Source organism: Gracilinanus agilis, chromosome 1 (genome assembly GCF_016433145.1).
Source record: "Gracilinanus agilis isolate LMUSP501 chromosome 1, AgileGrace, whole genome shotgun sequence".
In the NCBI taxonomy this organism is placed as follows: Eukaryota; Metazoa; Chordata; class Mammalia; order Didelphimorphia; family Didelphidae; genus Gracilinanus; species Gracilinanus agilis.
Window position 1 is genome coordinate 61,350,403 of NC_058130.1, and position 21,680 is coordinate 61,372,082.

A 21,680-nucleotide genomic window follows, 5' to 3' on the forward strand; every position below is an offset into this window, starting at 1 on the left:
AAATTTGGCCTCAGATATTTCTTAACTATGTGACCCTGGACAAATTACTTAACCCTAGCCCTTACCAGTCTTTTGTCTTAGAATTGATATAATTCTAGGACATAAAGTAAGGAGTTTTTTAAAAAGAAAAAGCAAATGAAACCTAAAAATGTGATAGGTATACATTTTCCCTCCAGAGCTGGTTGTTAAATATTTACCATTACATCTGTGTGGTAAAAGTGACAATAAATTAGCTCAATTAATGGTCTTAAAGGAGACTATTTAAACAAGTCATCCCAAACCCTTACTAAGATGCTGATAACTAATGTCTACAAAACATTTTGAAATTTTAAATCACAAACATCATTAATACAAACTATTTTCTCTTCAACTTCTCTTTTAAATATCCTACCCCTTTGTAGTTTCCAGACAAAACATGTTCTGGTTATTATTTAAGACAGCAATCTAATTTAAAAGAAGAAATAAGGTTTTAATTTAAAAAAGAGGTTTCTTAAAAATGAAATTCATTCATTTTACCAAAAGGACTCAAAATCCTAAATGACAAGGAAAAGAAAAATCTACATACCCATCTGAAACAAATCAAGCATGTGATAATAAATAACTAATTCATACTTAGAGCAATACATTTTAGTTAAAAGAACAGCACAGGCAAAACAAAGCAAAACAAGAGATAAAATGGAACCTGTACCTTTATTGTATGGTGTTCGACGAATTCACCATAGGAATTGACGTATGCCACAGATTTCTCTCTCAAAGACACCCTGAAACCCCAATTTAAAGAGCCTATGTAGTTCTGAATTGCTTCTGTCATGGTCTCCCAGTTGTGCTTAACTAAAAGTAAACAGCAAGGCTGAGATTTAAAATCAAACTTAGTTTATGGTACCACTCACAACACACAAGGAAAAACAAGTACTAAGAAGCTCCAAAGATATCTAGGACAAAATCCACCAGAAGAACTCCAGTCTCTGTCACCTTTGTCATATTTGCACCACAGCTTTCTACTCTAAAGAATAAAACATGCATAAAGGGCAGGCTTCTAAGGGCACAGCTGAAAAAATAGAAAGGCATTGGGGAAGGCTGTTCATCCTTTTGAGGCCCTTCTCAAGTCCCAGAGTCTCAAAGAACTCAGAGCCAGAAAGAACCATCAAGACTAGCCTCCTCATTTTACAGCAAAGGAGGTGAAATGACCTCCCCAACCACAAAGGAATATGTAGGTAACCACTGGGATTTGAACTAAGGGCATCTGACATTCAAACCCAGATCTGCCTGTAATAGCAATACTTCCATCCCCCAAAATCAAGCTCTACACCAGAGGGCAGCTCCCAGAGGAACACTGATCCAACTCTTTATCTTCCCAACCTTGGGAAACCACATCCACAGGCTCATGAACATACCTGTTCCAAATACCCGCACTGAACAAGCTCATTAAGCTGTAGGACTGTTACTGTTGTTGTTTTAAAATAAGGTGAAAAAATGGTGTCACTCAGAAGTGATTAATACTTAAACGAAAAGACCTGGAGAAAAGAACTATGAATCAGGGAACAATGGAAAGTTTGATAGGAAGGGAGAGGGCACCAATCCATTTCCTTTTTCAGCAGCCTGACTCCTACACTCTACAAGTAGATGATACCCTGTTGATGGCACAAATAACTTTACTAGCCTGAAAGAAAATTCAACAATGAGGGCTGATATTAAATTGCTCCCCACTGTGTCCGGTCTATCCTAAAGAAGACCAACACATTTTAATTAATGTCAAGATTTGCTAATAAATGGCAAAAAAAAAAAAAAAGAAAGAAAAAGAAAGAAAAGATGAGGCAATCTTTAATGACTCAATCAAAATGGAAAATAGTGAGGAATAATTATATAAAATGGCCCACAGTTTATCTCCAATCAAATTTGGCATTGCCAATTATCTGGCCTTCAACCCACCTTACACCCCTAAGTGTCTTTCTTCACAGAGAAACTGGAAGTGCAATTATTATTAATCACTTAGAGAATCCCTCTCTACAAAGAACCTCTTCCAGAAATTCCAAGTTGAATTCCTACATATCTGAGAATGAGATACTATGGAAATAGTTATCCACATCCTCAATCCTACTCCAAGTAATAATAGTCATTATTATGTCAATCAGTGACAAATTCCCAAGCCAGGTGCACACCTGTAATCCAGCTATGGGAGAGGCTGAGGTTTGCAGATGTTTTGAGCTTCAGAGTCGTGAGTTCTACCGTACAATGCAGCCTGGGTGTCCATACTAAGTTAAACTTCAGAATGGTAAAACTCCAAAAGTAAAGGGCTATCAACTTAGAGGTTGCTTAAGGAGAAGAAAACTGGTTGAGGCTATAAAAGTGGATAAAAACTATACTGATGGGTAGTGAGGCATCAGGTCCATTAGAAACCCCTATACTTTCAACCTGGGTGAGATGGGGAGAATCAGCCTTTAAAAAAAAAGACAAAAAGAATAAGGAAATGCTCAAGCTACTATCCCTTCCCTATCATCTAGCATCTCCTCAAGTTCCCTCAAAGGTCTCAGACATCTGATTTTGGACAATACTTTGGGCAATATTTTGGACAAATTGAAGTAGAGGCTTCAAATTCTCACTTTGGTGGATCTTAGCAATAAGGAAGAGGAATGAAAGTGGTAAAAAAACTGCATTTCAGCAAATAATAAGGTACTGCCATCAGCAAAATGAGGGCAACTGTTGAATTACTAATTTTAAAATTCTGTCTTTACTGTTCCTAATAAATCCAATCACCCAGCAGAACACAAGTTCTTGGAAGGCAGAGATGTTGTGCTTTTGTAACTGCCACTTACACAATAAGGCACTTATTAATACATGTGTGCTAAAGGGACAGATCCAGAGGATTGTAGCTGTCACCTAATCCCAGTCCCCTACTCAGAGGTAGATCCCAATTTATAACACAAGCCTTATTTTTCCTGTCCTGTGATATGTCCATAACATCATTCTACTTTCTGATCCAATTTGGTTAGTATGTCACCATTAACTCAAATTAAAAGATTCACTTTTCATCAAATAATAGATTTAGATATGAAAGGGACCTTAGAAGCTATCAAGCCCTTTCCACTAATTTACAAGTGAGGAAACTGAGACCCGAGGCGGTTAAGTGACTTGCCTAAGGTCACTCAAAAGAATGACAAAGGCAGGATTGAAGCTCAAGCTCTTGAATTCCACATTCAGTTCTCTTTCCATTGAATCATGTCACTACTCAAACAATTGTTAACTAAGTATTTACAAAAGCTGGGGATCCTGTTCCAAATGTAGCATAGCTAAGACCAGTTGATTTCCTAGGTAGTCCTATTTTTCAACTCTACATACCCTCAGTTGGCTCCCTCTGCTCTCCAATCTTCCATTGTGAAGCTCAGAAAGAGCTAACTCTATAGGTGAGAACAGTGCCACATATAAAGGAAATATAGTTTTCGGAAAACAAACACAAGGATGGTTTGGAAATGTTTGTCCATTGTTCCCTGAGAATTTAGCAAATCCTTTACTAGTCAAGGAAATAAAAAGTTCCTTTTATCCAATCTGACTATAAAAGAGAGTGGACAATCAGGTCATATTCAGGGTTTCTCTGGAACCAGCTTACAACTTATAGAGGAAGTCCAGAGCAATTCTGTAAAGCTTTGGTTTAAACAAACAAATGAAATTCATACACAGCTTTTTCTCAAGTACATTTTCAAGTACCATCTAACTAACTACCTTAGTCCAAACCCCATAAATATATTTAACAGGCATTAATTACCCACTAAATAACAGGGAGTGATGATGAACACCAAGAAAGGAAGAATTACACCTATTTCTCAGGGAACTTAAAAACCAGGTATAGCTAGACTTAGGTTATGCAGAGAAAATAAAACTGTCATGGCCTGAGTTCTAAATGTGCACCTCAGATATAGCAATAAAAAACTGAGGTTTGCTTTCAAACAGTAGAGAGCTAAATATATAGAAAGCAAAAGGGGAATAAGCATAGATAGTGGCTCCAAAACGTAGCTTATGGAGAGAATCACAGAACTAAGAGTTGGCAGAATAGTTTATGTTGATGAACACTATAAGGTTTATAAAGAATTTCATATATATGCATATATATATATATATATAGACTCACTTGATCTTTACAATTCATCAGTAAAATACTGCAGATATTATTGGATCCATATTTCAGATAAGGACACAGGCTCAGAGAGGTCAAGTCACTGGCCCATAGCCATATAGCTAATGTGATGTGTTAGAGGCAGAATTTGAACCCAGGTTTCTTCTGATTTCATGTCCACCAAAGTCCTTTGTTCCAATCCTCTACCATACAAAGCAATCAGGTTTATACTAGCCCTGAGTCATCACCTAGCCTCTGCTTAAACACTCCTATGACAGGGAAATTCATATTATTAGGCACTCTATATGGTCCTGATTCAGCTGTTATAAACCATCATCATTCGGTCTTGAATTCTCTCTCCCAGAAATATCCCTCATCACTTCCCATTACTGAAGCTACAATGAAAGGAAGTCCTCTGGGACAAGGTCCTGTACAACTTAAGAAGTTCTCAGGTTCTTTGGCTTTTCTATGGGATGTGGTGAGTAGCAACTTCTGTCCTGGGAGCTCATTTTTGGACAGGTTCCGTTTTTTTAGGGTTCCTCTTTTAAGTACAGCTCCCAACACTCCACTTGTAGTCTGACAGATCCCAAACAAAAAGTCTAGGGCAGAAATGCCTCATATAATACTATCTTCACTTTATATAGCCAGACTTTATAATTCTCATGAGCAAATCTCATGCATAAAAGCAAGTTCACACTCAACTAAAAGAGGTAAGTGATATACTTTCTTCTTTATTCTAGTTTCTTCATACTTCATTACCTACCATTTTCTTCATACTCCCATCCAAACTTCCTCGAGTCTTTTAAGGCTTGCCCCAAAAGGGCAGCCTGATGCATCAGTTTTTTAGGAACACATCCAACGTTTACACAAGTGCCACCAAGACCTAAGAAAGAAAATCATAATTTAGATGTTTCCACTGTATCTATGTATTTTCTGCACAATTAGTATTGTGCTGCTTGCTGGGGTGAAAGTCAGAGTCCCAAAAGTCTTAGTGTAGTTTTTAAAGTATTAAAAGTTGAAAACTGCACTTTGGTACATTCTGTATGGTAGTAGTCTATACCACTACAGACTACTACAAAACCCTGCTAACAAGGTTGGAGGGAAATCCTACAATAGTTCTTGAGTTTTTTTTTAATTAATGAGCCCTTTAAGCAGTCAAGTGAAACCTATGGATGTCTGTTAAATGTCCCTTTTTCTACTACCCTTTCATTTACTGTGTCTTATTATCTAAGTGTTATCTGGACTACTCATTCTATTTTTCTTCCATATCCTTTCTGTTGCCAAGTCCTGTCGATTTGCCCATCACTCTCATACATGTACCCTCTTCTCATCTGAAACTACCAGCACTCTGATGCATGTATGGAGGGAGGGAGGAGGGAGACAGAGAGTAAGAGAAAGGGGGAGAGAGAGAGAGAGAGAGAGAGAGAGAGAGAGAGAGAGAGAGAGAGAGTTAATCAATCAGTCAGTCCATAAACCAGTGACAATGGCCTCCTTGCTGTTCCTTGTTCAGTACTGCATTTTCATCAGCTTTGTCCCTATGCCTTGAATTCTCTCCTTTATCATCATCTTTATCTTGTCTCCTGGCTTTCCTGGCTATACCTGAAAAACTCATTGACCTATGAACTCTGAATGCCACTAGGCTAGTCCTGACAAAAGGCACAGACAGTAACTATCCAGAGCCAGATTCAAAGCCTTTCCAGTTTAAGAAGAGTTGCTAAAGCTTTAATTTAGCCATTACAGCATTTGAGGACCTAGATTCACCCCCATATGTCAATGAAATATTGGATTAAGATTTATTAAAGGAACTTATATTGATATTAGTATAGTAATGTGTATATAGTATAGTAATACACTAATGTATAGTGGCAACATGAAGCTAAATTTGAATTCCAACATCAATCAGATAGACATTTTGAGATATTTCTTCTATTAGTGGTGTGGATTTGATGTTATATAGTTGGGGAGAGGGGAAAAATAAGAGAACAAAAGTTAGGTGAGAAGGGACAGTAATGATGATAACAAAAGAAAAGGAAAAAATAGGACATTTTTAAAAGGAAACAAAAGAAGGAAAAAGAGCTCAGAAAGAAGCAGAAAAATAAGCAGTTTTGATAGAAACATGCTGAATCTGTTAAATACTTATTTAAAAGCAAGCAATATAGAAAAGATTCAGTTTTATATGTAACCTTCACTATATCCAGCAGTCAGTCAATAAACATTTGTTGTAAATACCTACTATTTGCAAGGCATTGTGCTAAGCACTGAGGATACACAGAAGAGCAAAAACAGTCCCTACTTTCAAGGAGCTCTCTAATAGAGGAGACAACATATAAACAATTAAGTAAAAAAAGAAGATACAGACATGATAAATTGAAGATAATCTCAAAAGAAAACACTTGCATTAGAGTGAATAGAGAAAGACATCTAGTAGAAGGTACAATTTAAGCTAAGATTTGAATAAAGCTAGGGAGGCCAGATAAAGATGAGAAAGGAGAGATTTTAAGGCATGGGGGAAAAGTTAATGAAAATGAAGTACTGAACAAGAAACAGCAAGGAGGCCATTGTCACTGGTTCATGTGGAGGGCAGTAAAGAGACTATAAAGGAAGGAGCTAGTTTATGAAAGGCTTTGAAGGCCAAACAAAAAATTTTATTTGATCATAGAGGTGATAGAGAAACAGGAGTTGACTGAATGCTGTGGGGCGGGGATGAGACTATCTTTTACAATGATCAGTCTGATAGTGGAGTAGAGTCAAGGCAGGGACATTACTCAGAAGGTTACTACAATATAATCCAAGACTAAGGTGATTAGGTCTGTACCAGGGTGGTATCAGTGTCAGAGGAAAGAAGGTAGAATCATCAAAGTCTTGGTGAGAGAATGGGTATAGGGAGGTGAAAGAGAATAAGGAGTCACAGGATTGTAAATCTGGGTGACTGGGAGGGTGGTGGTACCTTCATCAGTAATAGGAATATCTGGAAAAGGGGAGAACTTGAAAGAGCAAAATAATGAGTTCAGTTTTAGAGATGGGTTTAAGATGCCTATGGGATATCCAATTCAAATACGCAATAGGTAGCTGGAGATTAAGGTTAGGAGATACTTTAACATTTAGATAATTAGCATCATTAGAATCATCAGCATAAAGAGATAATTATGAATCCATGGGACCTGATGAGATTACCGAGTTAAATAGTGTTCTACTTTGTATATAGGAATATTATAGAAATATTCTTTTTGGGGATATTTAAGTTCAAAAGAAAAAAAGTTGAGTTAAAAAAAGAAACAATTCTGATTTTATTTTTGCATACTGGGAAAGAAATACAAGAGAAAAATCAAATCAAAAGAAATCCCTAGACTAAAAATTGTGTGGAACAACTAAAAAATACTATTGTTTTCTTTGTAATTCTTATTTTACGGGGGTAAACTATGTGATTAAGGACATATAGAACACTGACAAAAGGGAGAGTAAAACATAATTTATTTTATATGAAGATAGTCGGGGGGAGGGGGAGGCAGCTACATGGCTCAGTGGATTGAGAGTCAGGTCTAGAGACGAGAGGTCCTGGGTTCAAATTTGGTCTCAGACATTTCCTAGTTGTCTGACCCTGGACAAGTCACTTAACCTCCATTGCCCACCCTTACCACTCTTCTGTCTTGGAACCAATACATAGTACTGATTCCAAGATGGAAGGCTAGAGTTTTTAAAAAAAAAATTTTTTAATGATAGCCAACAACATCAGAGAAATTACTATTCAGGAATGTTGACAAGAACAATTCAAGCACTTAAGTTATCACTCTGGTGACAATGAGATTTTAAAACACAAACAAAAAAGAAGTAAAAATAGCTTACCCCATGATTTGCCCAAAGGAGTTGGTGTAACATAATCTAGTACCATAACCTTCTTCCCCCAATTTGCAGCTTCCTACAAAAATAAACAAAACACCTGAATACTAAAAATCTTAGTATTTTTCCAAATGTTTTATTCTGCTCAGACACACAAAATGTCATCCATATCATAAGAAAAACAAATTTTCAGTTTACCATGATTGACTATTACATGAGAAATTGCACAGAATATATCAAATTTAAAGTTACACATATTCTAGCTTATGAAGAATGAAAAATAAAAGTCTAAGAAATGGCTTCCCACAGTTAGCAAGAAAAGCATCTACACATTCCTTTAGTTTCTCTTACCTTAGAGCATGCCAGTCCACCAGAACCACCACCAATTACAATAAGATCGTATTCATAAGATGTTGAGTCATTCTGTAGAAGTTTCTGTAGGTAACCACTCTTATGAGCCTATAATTTGTATACAAGGTCTAATATGAGAGCAAGTCACATTGATTATCCTAAAATCTAATTCACTTTTAGTTTCTTCAATTAATGTTTGGTTTGTTAGGAAGCAACTAATCTGGAAGCTATACAAGCAGTTTAAAATTTCCTACATGGCTATTCAACAGGACCTGACTTTTCAGAAACCATACCAAAGAGCACTGGTTTTCTTTGGAGTAAACCCTCTCATCTAAAAGTTAGGAGATGCCGCCTACCCAGAGACCACATTTTTGTTCCTGTCTCAGCTAGAGATCATTAAGACATTTCTCTTGGATGAGTCAACAAAATTTTACATCTTTTGCTAATCAATTGGAAAGTATCATTTTCTAAGACCTTGTAAAAGCGTGTTATATCCCTCATTTATGAGGATAATAATGTCCAGTAGACCTTGCATTTCTGCTATTTATCCAACAGTAGTCACAGAATGTACTAGGCCATTTTGTCATTTGGCACAACCCCAGTGATCAGTGCTGTGTAGTTTGTTACAACAGAGCTAGCTGAGATTAGAATCTGTGACTTTGCAAAAGTTTTATTGATGTAAAATCAATTAACAGACCCCATGAACATGACTTTGGAAGCATCATGTTCTAACCACCTGAAATTACTGATCTTTTCATATTGGCTCCCAAACCTTGTTTTCCCTGCATGCAGTTAATAGTCCAATGAATGACAATTAATCCAATTATGGATACTATATTTAAATTGTTTTTAACGTATTTTATTTAGTTTAATAATCACTCATTGCTAACATCTAGACATGTTTTATTTGTTTAATTTTTAAACCCTTACCTTCCTTCTTAGAATCAATACTGTGTATTGGTTCCAAGGCAGAACAGTAAGGGCTAGGCAATGGGGGTTAAGTAACTTGCCCAGGGTCACAAAGCTAGGAAGTGTCTGAGGCCAGATTTGAACCCAGGACCTCCCATCTCTAGGCCTGACTCTCAGTCCACGGAGCTACCCAGGTGCCCACCACACATTTTAAAAGTACAGAATAAGGACCAATATTTAAAGAACTGCAAATACTTACATACAAATTGAGGACCTCTCTGACTAAACCAACTATTTTCTACTACTATTTAATCTTGATTGAACTTCAATAATCTATTACTATTTAAACTAAATCTTGACTTTGTTTATTCAAATTTAAGGAGAGTCCTTCTTTATCTTTCACCCATTTTTCTTTACATATTAAAAAGCCCCACACTTTGTAACTGCATAACTTTCCAATAGCTTAACCTTTGTAGCCTTCTGAAGTCTCCTTTCACATCTACACTCCAATCAAATTGGTCTACTTGGGGCAACTTGTCCATAGCATTCCCCAATCCTGTCTCCATGCCTTTGCTTAAGCTGTTCCCCAAGCTTGGCATGGACACTTCCCTGACCTCTTCCTTCAAGATTACCTACTACCTTCAAAGCATAGTTTAGGTGATACTTCATACATAAACCTTTTCTGATCCCCTCAAAATTACTGTGTATTAATTTTTATTTACATATGTAGGTGTGTGTTGTTTCTCCCAACAGGACATAACATCCTTAAAGGAAGGCACTGTTCCATTTTTGGCTTTGGAGCCCCAACACCTCACACAGTGCATAGCACATAATAGGTACTTAATAAATGGTTGCTGATTGATTCTGTTAAATAATTATTAATCACTTTTGTGGTAGCAAAAAACTTTGAACCAAATTAGGTGCACATCAATTAGGAAATAGCAAAACAAACTGGGACACAGGAAAATAACAGGATATTACAATGCCATAAGAAATGATAAATATGAAAGAATTCAGAGGAGCATGGGAAGACTTCTATGAATACACACCAACTATAGAAATGAAAATAGAACAATAAAAGGAACCTAAAAGCTGTGTGATCACCACACCTGGCAGAGAAGAGTTGAGAAAATGCACATAGCTCCTCCCTTCACTGCTTAAGTAGGAAGCTCTGTTTGTAGAATATTACATACATTGTCAGTCACAGTTGATGTTTTGGTTGGTTCTGCTGACCTGCTTTTTTGATTCGTTCTTTTGCAACTTTTGGCACAATGTATGACTGACTGAGTAAGGGGAAGGAATATGTTTGGAAATGAAGGTGATGAGGAAGACAAAAGGCATCGATAAAATCTCTTTTTTTAGTTAAATAAATGACTTCTAAGTCTAATTAACCTAACCAAAAATATCATCTGGGACTTCATTTTGCTCTCTCAGAGAAGGTTCCTTCCTGTATCTTTCTTATAAGGATGGAAACTGCTCTCTGTCTTTCCAGATAAAGAGAAGCATAAAGTGGCTGGCATAAAGTAAGATTACCACTTCAGGTACTCACACATAAGAAGGAAACTCTTCAACTAGCCCAAGCCTGTGTAAAATCCCAGGATACTCTTCTCCCAATCAAGAGAACTTCCTTGGGAGTTGGTGTAAAAGCTAATTTGCATCAGATAATAAAGATAATCTTTTAACCTAGTAGAACTCATGAATTACAACCTGTCAGAGATGATTGAACTGGCATAAATCATTTCCTAATAGGGTTATAACATCTCCTCCACTTCTCTTTGAACATTTTAAAACATATCCAAATTCACAGTACAACTCATTTCCTTCTATCTTTAATCATCATCTATCATTGCTAGACCTAAGCTTATTCTTGTTTGCTTTTAAACAAAATTCTAATTTCCTCATTCAATTTTTAAACATATTAAGGGCCTATTTAGTCAAAGTACTGAAGTTTTGCTTGGTATTAGTAACCCCTGATACTCACACAAAGATGTTCAATTATGTCCCTACATTACTGACATCACTACTATTGCTTCTCCATTTAAGCAGATGTCAGTTTTTTTTAGGGAGTTTGTCTGTTTTTGGACCAAGCCTCCGCTTTGTCTTTGGCAAGCATACTTATAATTATACCATTAGGTTGGAAAGAACCCATGATGCCATACATTCACTTTCTTCAAGCCTCAAAATAAACCACATTACCTGCAAAGTTTTATCACATCCACCCATGTGTATTTTATTCACAAATATATTAGGCACAGTCCTCTGACTAGTTATCTCCAATAACATTTCTTGAACCCTGGCTCCATCATCTAAGGAATAAAAAGTTAAAAACATTGAAAAAATTTTCAACAATTTTGTGAAATGAACTAAAGTCTTTTTAAGCAAAAATTTAAGTTCCAATGTACAATGCTTAAAATTCAGAGAGAATGAAGATTCTGAATGGAGAGGAGACTGCCTTAACAGGAAACTTAAAATAAATGAAGAATGAGGGTTTGTTTTTTGAAATAAAAACCTTGTTTTTATTATAAAAATCCACTAGTTATACCAATTTATACATAAATCTCTGGTAAAATCAATAACAAAAAACAACCAAATTAATGTTAATTAAAATGTTCTTCTTCTCTGATTACATTTGAAAAAAAAAAAAACTTTAGTCAAAAATAAAAATTTCTCCTCCTGCACCCTGCCTCCTTCATTCCTAGTCTAAGACTCCAACAGTTCAAAATAATTTCATTTATTAAGGTTACATGAGATTATATGAACACTGCCTCAAACTTTAATGTGGGAATCCCTAATGGTAAAGGAAATGAATGAGTTTTCATGAAGGACTAGGCCCAACTAGCAATGAGTATGAATTCCTTCCATTTTCTTTGTCTTATGTTGGCTTCTGAATAAAAGAACTTGCTTAAAACACATTGGTAATCTAATTAGAAACTGTCATGATCCCTTTTTCATCCTGAAAATGTAAATCTTAACTAAATATTCTTTATTTTAGCCCATTCTGGTTCACTATCTTTCACTATCTTTAAAATGCATTGCTAAAGGCTAATCAGAATTACTCATTTTACTTGTGATACTTGAAGAAATAAAAAATTTTACCAAAATTTTCTATTGAGAAGACTTCAAGCTAAATATTTTACTTACCAACTAGATCAAGTTCCAAGATTTCACATTTTACTCCCAAGGTAGTGAAGAGTTCCTTTACCTGTAACAAAAAAACTTGCAATAAATTTCAGTATCACAAGCTGTAACATTTATGATGGAGTCTAATTAAAATGTGAACTACAAAAAACAACAACAACAATGAAGATAGACCAAGTTTTCTTTTAAAGAGTTTTTACCATTATTTCCCTAGTATCTTTTGAAGTTCAATTTTGAGGAGGATGAACTTGGATAGAGGGGAAAATTGTGTAAGAGGAATGGATCAATGCTCTATACATAAGAGGTATTTAATAAATATTTGCTGAATTTGATTGGACTTTAAATACAAATTTTTTAATCCATGCCTTTTATCTTAGAATCTAGAGTAACTATTGACGCCAAGGCATAAGAGTGGTGAGGGCTAGGAAACTGGGGTTAAGTGACTTACCTATAGGGTCATACAGCTAGGAAGTGTCTAAGGTCAGATCTGAACTATGGTTCTCCAGACTCCAGGCCTGGCTCTCTATCCACTGAGTCACCTAGTTCCCCCTACTTTAAATTATTTTAAAAGAATTGAGAATTTAGGATAGAATGTAATTTAACAATAAGTCAACAAGTATTAAAGCATTGGCTATGTGCTAGCTACTTTGTCACTGGGTATACAAATACAAAAATGAGACCCTATCTTCAAGATGATTATAGTTCACTGGGAGTTATTATATATTTACAGATAAATACAGGCTATCTACAAAATAAATACAGGCTATTTATCAATTTTATTTTTCTCCTTAAAAATTTTCAAACAAATTTATTTTTTATCATAAACCAGTATACTTGAATGGATTGGTGACTTTGTTGGTTTGTGTACTATGCAGGCATCTAGATGGTACAGTAAATAGTACCCTTTGGAGGGGACTTGGAATCAGGGAGACCTGAATTTGAATCCTGCCTCAGAAACTGTGTGACAGATCAACTACCTTCTCTCTGCCTCACTTTACTTATCTATAAAATGAGAATAGCACCTAACTCACAAGACTCTTATTAGGGTCAAATGAAAAATATAAAATATGATATAAAACTTTATAAATCTTTAAGCACTACATAAATACATAAATAGCTATTATATTTTCATGATTATTTTTATTTCCACCCACAAATATAGAAACTTTATTATATTTTAGAATACATGGCCTTTGAAAAACTAAAATATTGCTTCCTAAACATGTTTTATTTAGAGTAAGGCTTCAGTGGAATATGTCTATTTTAGTAGATTAAATTTATAAGTATGTTTACTAACTTATACTTATTTGTAATCCAAAATTATGATAATGACTATCTCTCAAGAAAACTGGGTCTATCTCACTGTAAAGCAGAGAAGATTTTGGGGCCAAAAAAGGTTTATGATGCATCTTGCAGTGGATGAGAACAGGAGTAAGCTTCACTTGAGCCCTTGCAATCAAGTGAAATAATCAATGTTTAAGTGTTTTGTAAGGGTAACACACATGTAAATGTTAGCAATTGCTATGAACCACTTAAACAAATCAAATTCTTCCTATTACTCCAAAGCTTGTTTTCAACAGTCTATTGGATTATGAATTTATTGGGATTATCATTTTACTACCTAGTCAGTCAGTCCTTTGGTCTCAAAATCAATAAGTCTAAAATAGAACCCTTCATCTTGTCCTCAAGACTTGCTTCCTTCTGCTTTTCTATTGGTGGCTACACCATCTTCTAAGGCTCAAAACCTCATTTTTAACTCCTCCCTCTCAGTCACCTTACATATCTAGTCAGGTAACATCCTGAAAGTTCTGGTCTTGGAGCCAAATTAGCTAGCTTTGTAATCCTGGACTAGACATTTCACATCCTAGAGACTGTTTTCCCATCTTTAAAAGGCAGTTACTAATATTATCAATCTCACAAGGTTATAAAATTTTGCAAACCTTAAAGTTTCATAAAAATGTGAGCTAATATTATCATTATACCTTTGTGATTTCTCTCTCTACTCTCAAGGTAAATGACCACTCATTTCTTCTCAGTGAAGCTCCTTAACTGTTATTCTTCCCTCCAGTTTAATCCCCTTTTCCAATTCACCCTTGGTACTCCTTCATCCATCATCTCCCTAATGCACCACTCTGATCATGGTGTGCCTTTACTCAAAAACTTTCACTAGCTGACAATCTCATATTTCTCCTTATAAGATATTCTACAATTAAGATTCCCAGATGTTCATCCCTTGTTCTTCTATCTCATGTCATCCCTTCCCCTATGCTTCAAATTTATTTCAGTACTCTCCAGCTCTATCTGCTTAAATCCCTCCCCTCCTTCAAGATCCAACTCAGATGTCATCTCTTTCACTTATAAGTCAATCCCTCCTTGATCAAATTCTTCACTTTGATCACACTTATTTGTGGATGTGACAATACTTCTTATTAGACTGTAACTCATTTGAATCCACAATAGATATTTCACAAATAATTGAGCTGAATGTACAGTCTAAGGGAAAATCAGGAGCAAGTCATCCAGGACATTAAACAGACCCAATTTAAGCAGAAAGAGATGAAAGTGCAGACCCAATATAAAGCAGAAGAGTAATTTATCACACAAATCATTACGAAATTCACAGCATGGTGAAAGAAGGCAAGAAAATATTTCCTACTTAAGTACTTAACTATTACAGATTTGTACTGTGAGCCAGATCATGCCCTGCTGAGACAGTGATCTATGGTCTTTCTCCACTGTACCACTGAAAGCCTATAGTAAAGGGGTTACTCTGGAACCACGAATGCCCGAATTCTCATAGGCCAAAGAATCCCAATCTTGTCTCCAGCTACCTCAGAAAAAAGTCTACCAATCCGTTTTTAGTCCCAGGAACTTCTAGCTAGGGAGCCACAACTAGCACGGTGCCTGAACCAGACCTGGGGAGCAAGCTATAACTCTCAGTTGCCAATTTTCCCCTCTAGCAGCTTGACAAACCCGGGGAAATAGTGTAATGTGACCTCTTCCCACAGGACTGCGGACCGCCAGTCTCAAAGTCCCTCGAAGAGGCTTAGGCTCATTTTGCCAGGGCAGATCTCACATCTCGGTGCTCAGCCTTCTCTCTCACATCCCAGGTCCATTAATTCTACCCACCACCACCCCATCCTATCCTCGTCCCCCATCCCTGCTAGGCCCATCCTGGGTCCTCCCCCTGTCAAACACAGGCTGACCCCAAGTCTTCATTCAGTTTTGGATCCCTTCACTGTCCAATCCTGGATCCTCCTCTCTCGACCATGACCCTCCCAAGGGCTCCCCAATCCAGTCTCCGTCGTCTAAAGTCCTTACGCCCTGCGGGGAACCCTTTCCCCTAGACGGAGTCCTCACACTATAGCCCCCTCCCTCGTCCAGTCCGGTCTTCCCTTCCCCCGGTCTGGTCCGCGCCACCGCCGTCACCTTGGTGCTGTAGGGGCAGTAGCTCTTACTGAAGATCATCACGCGGTTGGTCTCGATGAGGGTCCAGAGCCGCCGCTTCAGGTCGTCGCGCGGCTCCAGAGTGAAGCAGCTGTTGCCTTCGCGCTGCATGTCAGCCAGAAACGAGGACTGGTCACGGTCCTCCGGGTCCTCCGCTTCGTCGGGCTCTTCAGACCTCGGCGAGGTAAGGACGCCGGAGACGATGCGGGTCAGGATAGTCCCCACCTTTACGGATTGAGGCGGAGGCGCGCTCGACGCCTCCCTCTCACTGCAGAGGACCTGGGCCCGGGGCTACCGAGCGTGCTGTCGTCGGACAACTGCAGCCTCGACCCACAGAAGAAGCGACCGGACTTGGAGCTTCTGACTGACTTTGGGAGGGAAGCACGGGGAAGACGTTCCTGTGTGCGCGTGCGCGCAGCGCCGGCCTCCTAGCCTCTCAGGGCCAGCGGTCCTGCAAGCCGCGAGAATCCCGGAGGGTAGGGAGGGGGAACCTCACCTCCCCCATTACAGCACCCGCCCCCCGCGCGTGCGCCCAGCGCCCTGGCCTTCCTACACGCCTTCTGGTTCTGGCTGAGCCGAAGAGACCAAACCATAGAGTGGGGGTGTTAGGAGCCTAAGACGGGAAACCCGTTTTCCTAAATCTCCAAGAAGTGCCATCAGAAAAATCATATTTACCAAGAATATTAAAATCATACTATTGAGGAAGGAACCTAATAGTGTTGTCAAGGGGAGAGAAATTCATGATGTCCTTTTCTTGATTTCTCCCCCGCCTACTGTTGGCATGCTTTTTGAGATAACCCAATCTGGAGCATGCGTAGAAGTCACCTGCCTTCCTCGGCGCCGGTAGGCCCAGCGGAGGGGGACTACGCTTTTCCTCCCGTATTTGTCCGTTAACCCTCCCAGTTTGTGAGGCACCTTTAGTTCTGCAAAACACTTCCACGCTGTAAAATTTTATAAATTTTTTAAATATAACAATTTATTTATATACGATCCTGTGAGGGAGACCGGGCAGAGAGGTGTATTCCGTTTTTGCATGTTAGGAAATAGGCCGAGAGAGATGAAAGGACTTGTCCCATTCCTGGAGGCCACACTGGGACCGAAAGATTAGGAACTGGAAGATACTTTCGGGCCAAATCCTTTATTTTTGTTTTTGTTTTGCTGAATGGAGCTCCCGGTGAGATGGCTCCGTCTCCCAACGCTGTTGCGGTGCTTCTCTCAATAGTCTAAAAGTATATCATCTATTAAGCACCTGCTGTGTGCCTGCCGCTGTTCTGTGCACTGGGGAAGATACTTCAGAAGTGCTTCAATCTATCCCCCGAGTAAAGCAGTTAGGTGGTGTCGGTCCTGCAGCGGAGTTCAGATTGGTATTTAGATATTACTAGCTGTGTGACCTCGGACTTAGCCCTGTTTGCCTCAGTTTTCCCATATGTAAAATGAGCTGGAGAAAGAAACGGCAAACCATTCCAATATCTCTGCCAGGAAAACCCCAAATGGGATAAAGAAGAGTCCCATGTAACTGAACAACAAAACCTGAGGGACTGAGCTTTGGCAGTTTGAGATGAGGAAAGGTTTAGTGTAAAAGATTCCTGAGCTGTGATCTTAAAGGAAGAGGACTCTGGTGCAAAGGAAAGGAGAATGTGTACATTCCAGGCTTGGGCAAAAGCACAGAAGCTGGAGATGCAGTCTTTAAGATTTATTCTTGAGTTAGTATGTGACTCAGTAAGTGTCCTAGGTGGGACTTGAACTGAGGTCCAGAAAAAGTATGCCCTTTGTCCAAGATCACAGATAGAAAGGGGTGCAATCAGTCAACCAACAGACATTTATCAAGACTCTGGGTTCAGAGGATATAGGATACAAAGACAGAATCAACAGGTCTCTGCCCCTTGAGATTATTCCATTCCAACATGTTTAGGAATTTATCATTACTAATAGGTACACAAAACTGATCAAAGGTAACCTTAAGGGTGGAAAAGGCAAAAACAGGAAAAGTGTCATATTGAAACTTAGATCCTCTAACCCATCATATTCATTGTTCTGTTTACTATACTTTTATACTTAAATAGAAAGATAAGATAAAAATCTGAACTCATTATCCCAGTGAAGAGAAGGCTTTGTTTACATCCAGGCAGCTAAGATTGTGGAGTGCCAGGCCTAGAGTTAGAAAGAATCATTCCTGATTTCAAATCTGGCCATAGACACTTAAAACTGTGTGATCCTACACAAGTCACTTAACCCTGATTGCCTCAATTCCTCATTTGTGAAATGAACTGGAGAAGGAAATCACAAATGACTCTAGCCTCCAAATGGGGTCACAAAGAGCCAAACATGACTGAAACTACTGAACGACAACTATATCTCCCACTTCAATCTTGAGATTTAGAAAGGGAAATTAAGAGCATGTGGGGATCTAATTTATCATCTACTATGATTTTGGAAAATTCTTTCTTAAACCAAACCCTTTTTGGTTAGGAGAAATAGGATTTTCATTCCCCCTTAAAATCATGAGAGTTGGAAAGATCTGATTACCACAATGAAAAAGTCAGGGAATTTCTCTCCCACCCAGAAAATCCATGGAGTTCCTTTCTATTAGATAAGGAAATCCCTGAGAATAATAAACTACGATCAGTCAGTAAACATTAAGCACCTACTATTTGCCAGGCACTGCTAAATTCTGAGGATGCAAGGAGAAGTTAAAAAGAGTTCCTCTTCTCAGTTCACAATCTAATGGTAGAGACAACAAGCAAATAGTTATGTACAAATAAACTATATTTATTTAGGGGAGATATATTTATCTCAGGGGAGAAAATGGAAATACTCTACAGAAGGAAGACACCAAAATTTTAGAAGATTGCAAAAAACTTCCTGTAGAAAGCAAAATTTTAGGTGGGGTTTGAAGGAAGCCAGGAGGCAGCGATGAAGGCAAACATTCTAGATATAGGGGATAACTGGTGAAAATTAGTGAAACTGGGAAAAAAGTTTCTTATTTGAAGAACAATAAGGAGGCCAGTGTTATTGGATCAAAAAGTACATGTGTGTGGGGAGGTAGGAATGTCAGAAGACTGGAAAAGTGGGGGAGGGGTAGGTTATGAAGGCCTTTGACTACCAAAAAGGATTTTATATTTGAATCTGGAGTTGATAGGGAGCTCCTGGAATTTACTATAAAGGTTACTGATTGTGGTAGGGATTGATATGGTCAGATCATTAATGTAGGAAGATCCTTTAATAGCTTTTTTCTTTAAAGATTCAAAGAAAAGGAAATAGCAAAAAGTGAAGGAAAAGGTAGAAAAGGAATGTAGAAATGGGGGATTACAGGAATTAACAAGAAGACTGGTCAATCAATAAACAATCTGCTGTGTGTCAGGCACTGTAATAAATTTGGGGGATAAAAAAAGGCAATAAATAGATAGTCCCTTCCCCCAAGGAGCTTACAATTTAATGGGGAAGGCAACATGTAAACAAATATATACAAAGCAAACTATTACATACACAATAAATAGGAAATAATTAACTGAGGGAAGGCATTGGAATTAAGAAGAGTTAAGGAAGGCTTCCTCTAGGAAGTGTGACTTTAGCTGGGACTTAAAACCAGAGAAATCAGTAGGTAGAGTTGAGATGACAGTACTCCAGCCAGAGACAGCCAGAAAAAAAAAAAATCACCAGAGCTGAGAGATGGGAGTGTCATATTCATGGAACAGTCAGAAGGCCATTGTCACTGGATTGGAGAGAACACGGGGAAAGAGAGAGAGAGAGATGTAAGAAGACTGGAAAGCTAGAAGAGGGCTTGGTTATGCTCTGAAACATTTTGTATTTGTTCCTGGAGATAATAGGGATCAACTGGAGTTTGATGAGTTAGGAAGGTAACTTGGTCAGATCTGCAATTTAATAAAATCATTTTTGTGGTTGAATAGTGGTTAGCAAAGGTCAGAGTTTCAGAGGAATTGAGATGAATATAAAACAGGCCTCAGTAATATGTCTTTGCTTTTGTTTTCTTTTACTAGATTTTCATACCATATCTTTTCTCAATTGTCAGTTTAGTAAATGTTGTTGATCAAACGATCATCCAGAGTCTTCAAGAAAAGGTTAAATTATTTTCTGTGTCCTGAGTTTACTAGAGAAGTAAAGTATCCCTTCAAAAGTTTTGAGACAACAGTTTTAGTATAAAAATTGTGACTTACCATTTATCTAGAATACCCTGCTTCCCAACCTGACAGATAACTTTCTGTGTATTCTTCTATATCTCCCCTGAGTGCCTGCCCCTTAAAGAGGTCAAATGGGCTCTGGGGAGTGAGGAAAGGAGGGTTCTGAGTTAGGAAAAGGATGAAAAGGGAGAATTTGCAAAAGGTGGATGTGTGGGGTTTCCTTCAAATGAGATTATCCTGGCTTTGTCTCTTATTACTTTATGACCATGGAAAAATTACTTATCTTCTTTGATTTCAGTTTCCTCTTCAGTAAAATGAAGAAGTTGAATGAGATGATGTGTTTAGTCTCTTCTAGCTGTAAATTCTATGAACTTTGATGTTCAAGAAATGATTATATTTCACTAAGTGAAGTTGGCAAGAAGCAGGTGGAATTTTGGAGAAATAAGATTTTAAGAAATGAGAAGATGTTTGACCTACCAAGAGTGTTTGTTTATATACTATCTAGCTCTGTAGGCATGTTTGGTAGAGATGCCCATTAGTCAATACACACTTATTGAAGATAATGTTAATACTATTTTCTGCCCCCAACAGTGTTTTGTACCTATGCTTTTGAATAAATGTATTTGACAAATACTTTTGAAACATCTGTTATGAGCATAGAATGAAGAGCAACATGCTCTGTCACTTTGGGCAAATCACCTAATCTCTATGTATTTCATTTGCCTCCCTTGGAACAAATACAGTGAGATATGTACTACCTATTTCACAGAGTTTTAAGAAAGCTGTTTTGTAAATTGTAAGTAAAGCATTAGCTAAATGTAATCATTTAAAATAATTTAAGCTATAGACTTTTAAAAATGTAGTTATTAGGATATTTCAAAAAGTAATCTGAAATACACATGTGAAAGAAGGGTTAAATAATAGGAAATAGTTTAGGAAGCATCACCAGACAAATTATGTGGCAAAAATATTTAGCCAAAAGTTCAAAGGAAGAAGGAATCACAATTGGTTAGAAAAAGCAGGGAAACCCTTGAAGTGAGAATTCAGACAGAATTAATTCTTAAATTTACAGACTCATAGAAATTTAGCATTGAGAGGGAAGTTAATTACCCCTCCTTTTGTAGATGAGGAAGCTGAGACCCAAAGAATTGAGATTTCTTGTTCATATGGCATATAATTATTGGTGGAACAGAGAAAAAGGGAAATGTTTTCAGGTATGATTTAGCTAAACTTTCAGCCTGTATCCTAGTCCAATACCTTGGATACATCTGTTGGCAAAGGCACAACTCATTTAATGAGCACACCTTGTTCTCGTTCAAGTCCCCAGAGACATTAAGAGGCCGTGTCCTTCCCATACTTCCTTACTTGATCTTCTAAATCTTATCACACACTGCACATGTAGTGCATGTTTTTCTGCTTTTGAGTGAACCGTTTTGTGTGTCCCAGGAAATTAGAATAGTACTGGGAAGGATCAATAGCTTAATTATAAACATGAGAAGGAAAAATAATCTTGATCCTTCAAAAATGACAAGACTGAATAAAATATGGTAAATATCCATCTAACCTATGTCCTCTCTGGTCCGGAAAAAAGTTCTAAGTGGGGTGTCATTAGGTGATCCCCATCAGGGACTCTGTTCAGAGGTCAGAGAAAAAAAACCCACCTAATATTTTCACTTGACCTTGGTAGTTGGGGAGGGAGGAGAGAGAGGGCATAAACCTAGGTGCCCCTCATCGTGCTGAGCACAAGGAGT

The 21,680-nt window shown here is 37.8% G+C and overlaps 1 protein-coding gene across 1 annotated transcript in view; it reads right to left on the bottom strand.

Moving 5' to 3' along the window:
- TXNRD3 (thioredoxin reductase 3) overlaps window positions 1-15,901 on the bottom strand; it is a 36,670-nt gene extending 20,769 nt beyond the window's left edge. Inside the window, exons 1-7 of the mRNA XM_044656874.1 lie at window positions 15,773-15,901; window positions 12,347-12,407; window positions 11,402-11,511; window positions 8,297-8,404; window positions 7,952-8,024; window positions 4,872-4,991; window positions 689-831 (exon numbers count right to left, since the gene is read on the bottom strand). Of these exons, the coding sequence (XP_044512809.1) occupies window positions 689-831; window positions 4,872-4,991; window positions 7,952-8,024; window positions 8,297-8,404; window positions 11,402-11,511; window positions 12,347-12,407; window positions 15,773-15,901 (744 nt within the window). The remainder of the gene's footprint in view (window positions 1-688; window positions 832-4,871; window positions 4,992-7,951; window positions 8,025-8,296; window positions 8,405-11,401; window positions 11,512-12,346; window positions 12,408-15,772) is intronic.
- Between the last annotated feature and the right edge of the window lie 5,779 nt (window positions 15,902-21,680).